Source organism: Cibotium barometz, chromosome 19, assembly GCF_041138505.1.
Source record: "Cibotium barometz isolate CiBa-2024 chromosome 19, ASM4113850v1, whole genome shotgun sequence".
NCBI classification, from domain to species: Eukaryota; Viridiplantae; Streptophyta; class Polypodiopsida; order Cyatheales; family Cibotiaceae; genus Cibotium; species Cibotium barometz.
In genome coordinates this window covers 20,458,880-20,471,870 of record NC_141064.1, presented here as the reverse complement: position 1 = coordinate 20,471,870, position 12,991 = coordinate 20,458,880, and the positions used below count along the sequence as shown (strand labels likewise).

General features: G+C 45.3%; 1 protein-coding gene across 1 annotated transcript in view; it reads right to left on the bottom strand.

The window, feature by feature from the left end:
- Nucleotides 1-12,377, bottom strand: part of LOC147628332 (proteasome subunit alpha type-1-B-like) — a 39,181-nt gene extending 26,804 nt beyond the window's left edge. The window contains exon 1 of the mRNA XM_086813422.1: nucleotides 11,904-12,377. Within this exon, the coding sequence (XP_086669548.1) occupies nucleotides 11,904-12,254 (351 nt within the window). The 5' untranslated portion in view covers nucleotides 12,255-12,377. The remainder of the gene's footprint in view (nucleotides 1-11,903) is intronic.
- Between the last annotated feature and the right edge of the window lie 614 nt (nucleotides 12,378-12,991).

The following is a 12,991-nucleotide window of genomic DNA, read 5'->3' as shown; positions in this document are numbered from 1 at the left end:
TGACCGGCCAAGAGCCTATAAAAGGGTGGCCAAGGTTAGTTATTATAATATAGAGAGTCTCGCGAGTTTGTGAGAGCTCTATGGTCTTGGAGCCTGGATCTAGTGCAGACGTGCACCTGCTTTATGCAGCCGAGGCCGACAGCAATCTCGAGGCCCGCGAGGGCAGCTTCGTGGCGGTATGGGACGTCGCGAGGAGGAGATTGGTCGGTACGTCAACCTAGTTAGCTCAGCTCGTGGCTCGGTGGGGACATCCAAGACTGTGGGCTCGCCCACGGCTGTCATGGTTGGGAGGTGAGTCAGGCCTGCACCCCCTTGCTTGTTTGTTGTTCGTTTGTTTGCAGGATTCGAGTTTCGAACCAAGATCGATCACGAGGGGATCCGTGGGGATTTGACAGCAGCTATCTCGGTTGCCTCTCATGGGGACTTGTCTATCATGCGTAATTTGTATCATACGGATGTTGATTTTGCCACTATTTGGACTGATTTGATGGCTGGTCATGCACATGCCTCATATGTGATCAAAGAGGGTTATCTCATGAAAGATAATTGCCTATGTATGGTGTCTGACATGAGGCAAAAGGTTTTGGATGAGTGCCATGCTCCTCCATATGCTGGTCATAGAGACATAATGCCTACTACGCACATGATTGAGCGGTATTTCTTTTGACCAGGTATGCGGAAGGACATAGAGACACATGTACGTGCAGGTATCACCTGTCAAAAGGTCAAATTGATACCAATGTAACTTGGTTGAACACAATGCTAATCAGTACACTTAAATACACTAAGATTTGAAGGACACTTGCTCATATACAAGAAGTAAATTGCTGAATTGACAAGAGACACACAATGAGCCGGAACGGCCGACCCCTCCCTTGAGTAAATTGTATTACTATTGGAGAAATTCAATACATAGCTTCACGGGCATCCATTGCCAAATCCTCCATGCCAATGCATATGAAATTCAGCATTTAGAAAACAATGGTATGTCGATGTAGATCACCAAGGAGCTACCTTGATGCCCGGCCCGACTTCAGTGCCCATATTCTCTACCATTGGCTCTATGTTCTACCAAGCAAGGTAGCAACATCTTCAAGAGCACATAGGACAAGAGAAATACTACACAGGGCGGCTAAACAAGGAGTCTTGCCCTTCTACTGAATAAGTAATGACAACACATTGTCCAATTAGCTTACCAGTCTTCATAGAAGTTGCAAGCGGAAGCCTTCGCGTTGGAAGCTTTAGAAGTGTTGATATCTTCGATTTGCCGCAATCCTTCGCGAGACAAAAGTCTTCAAGAGGCTGAAGGGAACCCTGGGAAAGCTTCCCCTATGGTTCAACTTGAGAAAGAAAGGTTGAAATTAGAGTTTTCAGCAAAAAGACCAGAAATTACAGTAAAAATGAGAGCTGTTTTGCTGAATTTCAATCATTGGGAGTGAGTAGGAGAGTGATTAGCACTTGGAAACACTCTTGGAAGCTTGGAAAACACCCTAGCAAGTTGGGTATGGCTATGGAGAGCTTGAAAATGGAGAGAAATGGTGGAAAAACAGAGTTTTCAGCCTCCAAAAATCCTCATGAAGAGAAAACACGAATTTTCTCTTAATAAGTTAGTGAATTGGGGTCCAATCAGGTGAAGGGACATGGGGAGATGCCCATTTATGAGTAAAAGGGGAGGATCAGGTCCTGGACATTGAGTCTTGTCCACCTCGGGACATCAGTGAGTGTGAACTTGGAAGCGGTCATAATTTATAAGTGACTTTTGGGCGCCCAAACTTTAATGAAGCGGGAACACACTCACTTATAAATATTGGCTAAGTCCTAAGGGCTATTCGAGCCTAGATTGGGTAATACTTACCACCTGTTCACATGCCACACAACCATGTCAGCAGACAGTTTCACACGCACGGTTCACGGGCGGGCGTCCCCTTACCCGGAACTACACATTGGTCAAGCAAGCATGAAAACAGCATGCAATTTCAATTGCAAGCAAGCACATAAAGATGCTATGCAATGCAGCATTGGCATTAGCAATTTTCGTTCATGAAACCATATAAGATCAGGCGTTTCCAGGCAAGTATATGCGATACCAGACCCAGTGGAAAGCCAATCCTCCAGGCGTTTCCGGGCATGTACACAAAGGCACAAGTCCCAGCGGAAAGCCAAGTCCTTAAGATATTCCGGGCATGATAACATCAAGTCCCAGCGGAATATCATATCCAACTATACACATGCATAGGCACATTCCATAAGCCATGGACACCAATCCAATATGTACATAGTGTGAAAGCAAGAGTGAACCATTCGGGTGGCCAAATGGTGACAATAGGTGTCACAGCTTTTAGCTGGGATACATTTGTCCATCACCTAAAGACCAGATTTCTCCCTCCCCAGTATTTGACCAACCTGGCAGATGAGTTCTATAGACTCAAACAAAACGGGTCACCCGTGCTTTAATTTTCCAGCAAGGTTATAACTTTAGCACAATAGTTAGGGTTATCTGAGTAGGTCAAGATAGATCAATTCACTCGTGGATTAGATCTTAATATCCGGTTCACAATTCGAAACTTTGAACCCAGTACATATGACCAGGCTTTGACTCTGGCTCAAAATGAAGAAATGAAGATGAACGGAGGCAAGCCTAAGCAGTCAAGCACTGAATGCGCCTTCAAATCATGATTCTCCCAGTCTTGTAATTCCGCAAGGAATTCATTCTCTTGATCCTGGATCCACCTCTTTGAAATCTGAGGACACTCGGGCTTCTTCTCACTGCCCTGAACAATCTCCCATAAACCCTTGTGGATGAACCAGATCTGCATATTCAGCTCCAATGGGCATAGTTGGTCCCCTCCAACTTGTCACCCTTGTTCATAAGGGGGGAGCCATATCCACAGCAACAAAGTACACAAATCTCAACTCCTCTCGAGCACTTTCCAATGAAGCAAGGCAATCCATTCCAAGCACTGTTAGAAATTGTAGCTCCTAGGGGCAGCCGAGCAACTTCCAAGCATCACTATATAAAGGGGCCCCCTCTATTCACTTGATTATCATCTAACCTATTTGACAGGCACATGTTCAACACCATTTGCTGGCTGATATTGCCATTGTAAAAGCCTCTTGCTACATAACATGATGTTCATTGTCTAATGTCTCTCTCTCCTTTGCTCTCCCTCTCTCCTATGTTTTGCTTCCGCATTGTGCAACTTTATCATGGTATCAGTCGCTTTGGTGACCAATACTTCAAGGCAGCAACAGCGAGTCACCTTACTCCAAGAGTTCAGCGTTTTTTGGGAGCAGAAGAAGGCTTGCGTCTTTTGCTACATATGCAGCAAAGGGCTGCGTTTTGTGCACATTTCCAGGCGGCTGCGTTTTCCTCACCAATTAGTGAGCTGGCTAAAATTGCCATTGTAAAAGCCTCTTGCTACATAACATGATGTTCATTGTCTGATGTCTCTCTCTCCTTTGCTCTCCCTCTCTCTATGTTTTGCTTCTGCATTGTGCAACTTTATCAATAAGCTCTTAGAAGACTCACATGAAAAGCATTGTGAATCCTCCAACGATCGGGTAATGCTATATATATATACCTCGATGAATCCGGGAACATGCCCAAATTCACCTTTTAGGAACGTACATGTTATATACTCATGGTAGTCAACCCACAAGACTATATTAAACTATCAACTCCATTATGCATAGTATGGACTAGATACTACGACATCCCCACTAACGTCATCAGTGCCCAATAGTGGGTGTAGAACTCTGTATCAAGATATGCTCACACACGCACTCCACACACACACACACACACACATAAGAGCATATATTCACACAAAGCCCTTCGTACAAGGTTTCTGTCAAACCTCCGGAGATGCAGGGCAGCCTCAGCCATAATGAAGCCTAGCACTAAGGGAAGTAGCAAATAGAAAGAATTAGTACAGCAAATAAGTAGTTGATAGGGAAAATGCACCGCTAAAGATAGAAAGAATAAGCACAATATCAACTGGCCGCAACTCGGACGAAAACTTCACAATGTGAAATCTGCATGTCCACTAATACAGCTGAGTTATATATACCTAGATGAATCCGGGAACATGCCCAAATTCACCTTTTAGGAACGTGCATGTTATATACTCATGGTAGTCAACCCACAAGACTATATAACTATCAACTCCATTATGCATAGTATGGACTAGATACTACGACATCCCCACTAACGTCATCAATACCCAATAGTGGGTGTAGAACTCTGTATCAAGATATGCTCTCGCACACGCACTCCATACACACACACACACACATAAGAGCATATAATCACACAAAGTCCTTCGTATTGAGTTTCTGTCAAACCTCCGGAGATGCAAGGCAGACTCAACAATAACGAAGCCTAGCACTAAGGGAAGTAGCAAATAGAAAGAATTAGTACAACAAATAAGTAGTTGATAGGGCAAATGCACCAAAATAAGCACAATATCAACTGGCCGCAACTCGAACGAAAACTTCACAATGTGAAATCTACATGTCCGCTAATACAACTGAATTATATACCTAGATGAATCCGGGAACATGCCCAAATTCACCTTTTAGAAACGTACATGTTATATACTCATGGTAGTCAACCCACAAGACTATATAACTATCAACTCCATTATGCATAGTATGGACTAAATACTACGACATCCCTCTATAGAGGGCAGAGTAATCTCTACAGGTTTTTGGTGTGGCTTCGGGAGCATTGATCGATTGGCGCAAGACAGTGGCTTTTTGGATCAGTAGCGCCCTCGCTCCGGCATGGAGCCCAGACCCGGGTTTTAGATGGATTCCTCCTGGCACAGCAGTACGGTATCTGGGATGCCAGATTGGACTTGATTTGTCACCTGAGCAGCAGATCGCCCGCTTCTTCTGAGCATTCGGAAGAAGCTTTTATATTGGAGTACAGCTCAGCTTTCCTTGGCTGGGAGAGTGGTGGTGACAAATCAGGTGCTTTTAGCGACTATGTGGTATATCACGTCTTGTTGGATTTTCTCGAGCTCTTGCATCAACCAGGTACAGAGGCTGATCACGAACTTTCTTTGGTCTGGGCGGGATGGTCAGCCGGCCCGGGCTAAGGGTTGCTTGGGCAGTTATTACTCTTCCGCTGGCCCAGGGGGGCTTGGGCATTATAGATCCAGCTGATCAGAGTAGAGCCTTGTTGGGGAAGCTTATTATTCGGGGGCTGCTTCCAGGCGCTGAGTCTTAGAAGGAGCTTCTTTTTCAGCGGCTACAGGCTAGAGCTCCCCCAACAGGGGACACTTGGGCACCAGAGATACGGTGGATCTTCACAGAGATGAGGAGGACAGGCCTCAGTAGAGGATGGGAGGACAGATTTGCCTTGAGTATCCTGCGAGCTTGGGAGTTGCTGAGACCGGGGCTTTCTCAGAGACCTCCCACTTGTGAGGAGGAGCGGGCCAGACAGCCACTCATCTGAAGCCCCGCGGTACGCACAGAGCAGGGTCATATGCTGGGTTCTCGGCCTCATCTAGCCTGGGGACCATTGGCTGCAGGCCCAACACGCAGTTTTGGAGATTGGCAGGCCTTTTGCAGTCTCCCGAAGGAGATCCAAGCGGAGAGGCTGTCACTTCAGAGAAGGGCTGATTATGAGGGATGACATTCAGGAGGCTCTCACTGAGGAGTGGTTCACGCCTTTTGAGCCAGCAGCCCCACGGTGGATGGGAGCCTTTACACAGTTGGAGATCCTGATTGCTGTCAGAGCTTGCACTGAGGATGGTAGATGCCTCTACTATGAGATGTTAGACATCATCCCCTACTTGCTGGCTTCCTATTGGGTGTCCTATTTTAGCCTCTAGGGCTGACCATGTTAGTCAGAGGGGCTGGTCACCCCTCACTCATATTTTACCCATATTTATTCCCCATTTTATGGTCTTGGGATTTTCCCCAGTCGTGGAGGTATTTATCCCTAGTCGGCTGCCTTCATGTAGAGGTATATATAGCCGGCATGCCTCCCTCATATTTTACTGCTTGCATTGCTTGCCTAGCTTGTCTAGCTGCAATCCCTCACTTACGAGGTTCTCCCCTCTTGCTTGGGACATGTATTCCTTTTGATGATGATATTGAGAGCAGGTTCTCACCTGTGTTTCCTCTCCATCTCTCTCTCTCTGTGACATGTGAGGGATATTGACCGTCGTAAACACAACCTTAGTCTACACTTAACTGCACTTAATGATGTTTAAGAGAAACAGATATACAAGAGATAGACAAGTATGTGTCAATGCAATGCAGCTATATTAGATGAATGAAAGATGTTACAATGAAGATCCAAATGGATCTGTAAGACTGAATATGCTGCCTATATGCTGAATATGCGGGCTGAACTGCTGATTATGATGCTGAATGCTGTCCTGAGGATGAAACGCAGATCTGATGGGCTGATGATGATGCGTTTGCTGAGGACGAATGCTGATGTAGATGCGTTTACTGATGATGCTGCTGAGATGATGCGTTAACTTATCTGCTGATGGGATGCGTTACTGAATGCTGATGGAGATATGCTGAAACGCTGCTGATCCAGAAGAAGGATGCGCTTCACTCTGATGATCCCCTGATGACTGAATGGATGATCTGCTGAATGGAGAGGCTCTGCTATTTATATGGGTGAAAGGCTGCTGGTCGGCCAGATGCTGTAGTCGGCCAGATGCATAACTCCCATAAAATACCATAATACCATAAATGGTAGTCGGCTGCCCCAAAAATGCATAAAAATGCCTGATAAATGCTGGTAAAAATACCTGATGAATCTGTGATGCTAATGATGCCATAATGATGCCATGTCACTGTACACCTGACTGGTGTGCACGTGACATTCCCCGCTGCTAAACTGTTGCTGGGTGGATACCTGGCAACCTTCGACTCTTCTGCGATCCTTCTCCTCCGAACCACTGCCCCCTTCTGTCTTCTGCTAGGACTGAGGCCGTCTGCAGGAGTGAGATCCTTGAGCCAAGACTCTATGTACTGCGGGAACTGAATGGCAACTACCTGAGTCACCCCTGACCTGTTCCTGGAAACCTTTCACCTACCATCTCCGTCGTACCTGAAGCTCTGAACCTCCTGAGGCGAATGTTGGAGCAAACTTCCGTCTTCTGTGGAAGAGAAACCCCCTGCTGCCAGTTGAAGCCAAAACTTATGTGCTCCTTTGATGATGGATGTCCTGCTTCCCTGAGAGTTCATGGGTAACATGTATGCAGGACTGACTACTAAGATGACTGTTACGATGACTGCTATGCAAACCATGTGCAACCCTATATGCTGTGCAAGAATGCAGATGGATGGGTTACTAATGCAGACCTAAGGGAAAATCCCTAAGGGTAGCTTGCAAAATTTTGAGAACTGGGTTTAACTGTGCGGAAGCGATTATCATGATGACTGACTGAATGACTGATGGAATGAACATGCTCTAAGGCTGGTTACCCTGTAACGCTCTGATACCAATGTGACATGTGAGGGATATTGACCGTCGTAAACACAACCTTAGTCTACACTTAACTGCACTTAATGATGTTTAAGAGACAAACAGATATACAAGAGATAGACAAGTATGTGTCAATGCAATGCAGCTATATTAGATGAATGAAAGATGTTACAATGAAGATCCAAATGGATCTGTAAGACTGAATATGCTGCCTATATGCTGAATATGCGGGCTGAACTGCTGATTATGATGCTGAATGCTGTCCTGAGGATGAAACGCAGATCTGATGGGCTGATGATGATGCGTTTGCTGAGGACGAATGCTGATGTAGATGCGTTTACTGATGATGCTGCTGAGATGATGCGTTAACTTATCTGCTGATGGGATGCGTTACTGAATGCTGATGGAGATATGCTGAAACGCTGCTGATCCAGAAGAAGGATGCGCTTCACTCTGATGATCCCCTGATGACTGAATGGATGATCTGCTGAATGGAGAGGCTCTGCTATTTATATGGGTGAAAGGCTGCTGGTCGGCCAGATGCTGTAGTCGGCCAGATGCATAACTCCCATAAAATACCATAATACCATAAATGGTAGTCGGCTGCCCCAAAAATGCATAAAAATGCCTGATAAATGCTGGTAAAAATACCTGATGAATCTGTGATGCTAATGATGCCATGTCACTGTACACCTGACTGGTGTGCACGTGACACTTTCTCTCCCTCCTGTGTTTCCACTTTCCCTTCTTCCGCTGCACATTCTATCATGGTATCAGAGCGCCGGTGATTTCAGCGTTGGATGCTCCCTCCTATACCTCTTCATATCTGCGTTTTTTCTGCCCCTGGACAGACCTGCGTTTTTGTGTTTTCAGCAAGGCCAACAGCAGCATATTTGCTGCGTTTTTTTCTTCTACAGGTTTCTGATGCTGATTTGCTGATCTGAGGCTTGGGTGTACCTATTTCTCCAGAGTGTTTCCATATTCAGCCCCTTATACCTCTGCGTTTTCAGATTTGCAGCCATGGTTGCTGCGTTTTTTTTGAACCGATCTTGCTGGTAGCTCTACCTTCAACTGGGCTTCATCTATTGGACCCGAAGGTACCTTCTCTTCAGCGTTTTTCCTCATAGGAGGTGTGGACACTGGTTGGCCTGAATTTTCAGGTTTGTAGCCCTTGTTTGGCTGCGTTTTCTTCTCCAGTGGACACAGATCACTTGCAGAGGGGGTTTCTTGATTGGATTGTGGCTTTGGAGGCAGTTTGGTACTTGAGGAGGATTCTGAATTTCTGATTTCAGTCAGCGTTTTGCTGATTTTGAAGCATCTATACCTGTGTTTTGTTCCTGGCCTACACGGTTTCCCGGTTTCTACATGTTCCTTGCCTTCGGTTGGCGGTGGAGTGCTATTTTTTGCTGGATAGCAGTGTTTTGGCTGCGTTTTACTTCCCACAGGAGTTTTCTACACTCAGAGGGGGCCTTTCTCCAGCTACTTCACTTGAGGATCAGCTTCGGGAGCTGTGCTGTACCTGTGGAGACATTCTTCTTTGACAGGAGTTTACAGTTATTCGGAGGAGAGCAGTGATCTTTCAGAGATCCTGAGCAGAGTTTATTTTGTCCGAGCTTGTGTTCTTTGCAGTATTTGTAGAACAAGGAGGGTGTTTTCCCCTTTTGCGGTGTGATCCTTTCACATGGATCTTTTATCTGTTGCTGATTCTAGGAATCTGGTTCTACTTCTGGAACAGTCTTCTGCTATCCGTGATGCTTTTGAGGACTTTGTTGCCACTGCAGTTTATATTCCTGCTTCCCTTCCTCATTGTGAGGAGTCTACCTCTGCCTCTCTTTGTGATGCTTCTGAGGATGCCCCTCTCCCTGCCAATTCTGATGGTTTGTTGTTTTGGAGGATGGTTTTTTGGACCCAGTGGGATGCTTTGGATCTGTGGTTGCTAACCGTGCCTAGGGCACAGTGGTACTTCCAGAGTTTTTTGGATTTGGATCAGAATCAGGTTGGGCTTGTACCAGTCCCACGATATCATCTTTCAGAGGGGGATGTGGAGTCCTTTCATCTTGCGATGCCCACCTCAATGGCGTGTACTTATGTACAGCATTGGGCAACTCATGTTATGGAGTTTGAGCAGATGGACCCCATATTTTCTACAGAGTCTTTACATCTTGTGATGCCGACCTTTTCAGAGGATGCTTTTATACAGCATTTGGCTACTCTTGGTACAGAGTTGGAGCAGATTGACTCTATTTCTTTTGAGGGTTCCAGTGAGGAGCACTTTGCTTCTCCCAGGATTGATTATATACAGGATCTGATCTTGGTTGGTTTTGAGGTTTTTCATACCTTCTCCAGGCTGGATACACGACATTCGACTTCGGGGAGTATTCTTACACTTGGGTTTGGAACCATTATTTGGAGCAGCACGTCGCAGCCTATATGGTTGTTTTCTTCCAGAGGAATGGTGTACCTGGCAGCTTGTTCTGTTGCTTTTGCCGCTGAGTTGCTGAGAAGATTGCTTGTGGAGCTTTCTTGGTACCTGTTTCTGCAGTCTTTCATCTTTGATCGAGGACGGCGTCTCTGGCTTCTTGGAGTTTGCACAGCATCCGGTACTGAGAGGGGGTGTTAGACATCATCCCCTACTTGCTGGCTTCCTATTTGGTGTCCTATTTTAGCCTCTAGGGCTGACCATGTTAGTCAGAGGGGCTGGTCACCCCTCACTCATATTTTACCCATATTTATTCCCCATTTTATGGTCTTGGGATTTTCCCCAGTCGTGGAGGTATTTATCCCTAGTCGGCTGCCTTCATGTAGAGGTATATATAGCCGGCATGCCTCCCTCATATTTTACTGCTTGCATTGCTTGCCTAGCTTGTCTAGCTGCAGTCCCTCACTTACGAGGTTCTCCCCTCTTGCTTGGGACATGTATTCCTTTTGATGATGATATTGAGAGCAGGTTCTCACCTGTGTTTCCTCTCCATCTCTCTCTCTCTCTCCCTTCTGTGTTTCCACTTTCCCTTCTTCCGCTGCACATTCTATCATGAGATACAGGATGAGGGCAGACTTCAGAGAGTGGAGGCGGAGTCGCCTTTGGTTGCAAAGTGCTTTAGAGGATACGGGTAGTGGCCGCCGCTTCTCGGAAGTGGCATATTGATCCAGACCCTGCAGATGTGGACTCTGATTGGTGCATATGGGCATATGCTGCGCGTCCCTTGGCCCGGCTCCAGTGGGACCTTGGCGAGTACGAGTGGCATGATCCTTATGCGTCCCTCGAGGCCACAGAGATCACCTTTTTCCAGTACACTGTTCGGTTAGGGAGGCATATTTTGACTGCGAGGAGTACGGTCTCTCGAGCTGCATCAGAGCATTGGCGGCTACAGGGACTCTCACAGGAGTTCCTGGAGGATTTTTGGACCAAGCTCTGGGCTTAAATGGTGAGCTTCCGGTACGGTGGATGAGGGACCAAGGAAGCGGCCTATGAGTGAAGCGCTAGGTGACCTGCGAAATCCAAGCCCAATTTGTGCACTCCTAAATCTAAGAGCTCTATCCCTAACAGGCAATCAACACAAAAATGGGATGCCATTTAAAAAATTTTGTAAGAATCCTACCTAGGCGCTGCAAAACTACTAGTGCAATGCAAGTGTGAACAGGGATAAATTGAACAATAAAAGACTTACAGTACACAAGCATTCACAAATATCCAACTCTAATCCTTGTACTAATGATATAAATGATTGTTTGTACAACTACTATAACCTAATCCCAAAAGGTAGGAGCCTGGATCTAGATCCAAGTTTACCACATCATATATATATATATATATATATATATCTTTTGCAAAATATAACTGATTATATACTGAGAAAGTGCTTGTAATTAGTGTTAATTACCCTTCTAATCACCATTTAAATGGGGCAGTCAGTCTTGCCTCTGCATATATTGAGAAAGTGCTTGTGATCAGTGTTAATTACCATTCTACAATTCTTCTCATACGTTAAGGCATAATTTATTATTTAAGGGAATTTTGTCTACAATCTATGCAGAACCCTTGGACACCCTTGCCTTACCAGCCCAGCTTGGGCCATTTACGAAAAAGAGTATGTCCCCAAATCCTTAACAAACCTTTTAAATTTGCTATATTGGGTAGCTCCCCAGTTGATTGCATATATGGCTCAGAACCTTAGTGGCTAGCTGCTAACTTTGATGGGGTGTGAGCCTGCTTTAAAGCTCAAAAAAAATGTCATTTCTGTGGCCATCATCATCATCCCCACTACAACACAATCACCATCATTTCCCCATCCCCCACACATCATCATTCCCTTTCCCGTCACTATCGGCACCATTGCATTTATCACCCATGTGGCTTACATTCCATAGCTTCAAAGTAGGGAAGGTAAATCAAATAATTCAGATGGAAAAAAAGGGCACTAAACCGTGGGGGGGTAGGGCATACCTGAGCTTTGTCTGCAACTTGAACTACAAGGCGACCCACTGGAAGGGGTGCTTCATATATAAATTTGTGGTTGATACATTCGGATCTCATGTAGCGGGAGAGAACACGACCATCGGCGGTGAGCCCGGCCATGGCGATGCCGATGTGGTCGTCCACCTTAAAGAGTTTTCTCTGGTAGGAGGACAGCTCGGACGTGGCTTTGTTGACAGAAGCCAGGACCACATAGGACTTGGAGCAGAGGCCGATGGCAGCGCTGCCCTGCTTCACAGCTTCCATAGCGTACTCCACCTGGTGGAGACGCCCTGCAGGGCTCCATGTGGTAACGTCTGTGTCATACTGGTTCCTGAACATGGCGCCTTTCTCTGGTTTCTCGTCTGTTGGTTGAAGAAAAAACGCCCAAAGATGGTGTGTGCGCGCGTGTGTAGGGGGTTTTGCCCCTGCTTCCTTGTTCCCAAAGTCTTGTATTCGACCTTTTGAGTTAAAAAGGTATCTTTGTAGGTGCCCAATAGAAAAGGCCCTGTCCGCCTTGTTATAGCGATTGGAATATTTGTAACAATTAAATTTGAAGACCATCTCCAAACCTGCAAATTATAATAGGTTGTATAAGAAAACCCTTCAAATATTGGAAATTTTTTTTAGTGATATTTTTCTTGATTCACATGCTTTTTGAAAAAAAAAACAAAAAGAAAAAAAAAAGGTAGCAAGTTATGGCCCTTGTGACCTCCATTAGGCATAGGAGTCCATTAGGAGTGGTATGATGAATTAAATGGTTTGATCCATCAAAAAGCATGTAATATCCGTAGAGAAAACGCTTTTAAAAATAGCATAAAAATAGGAGAATTTATTAAAAAAAAGCTTACAAGAGTCTAAGTTAAACGCTTTTAAAAAATAACCTAAAAATAGGAGAATCTTTTCAAAGATGCTTCAAGAAGTATAGAGGAGCTTTTCTTGTAAACCTCTCTTCACAAGATCTCTCTCTCTCTCTCTCTTTGTCTCTCTCTCTCTCTCTCTCTCTCTCTCTCTCTCTCTCTATCTATCTATCTATCTATCTATCTATCTACAACATCCTATGTCTTTAAGTTCTGATC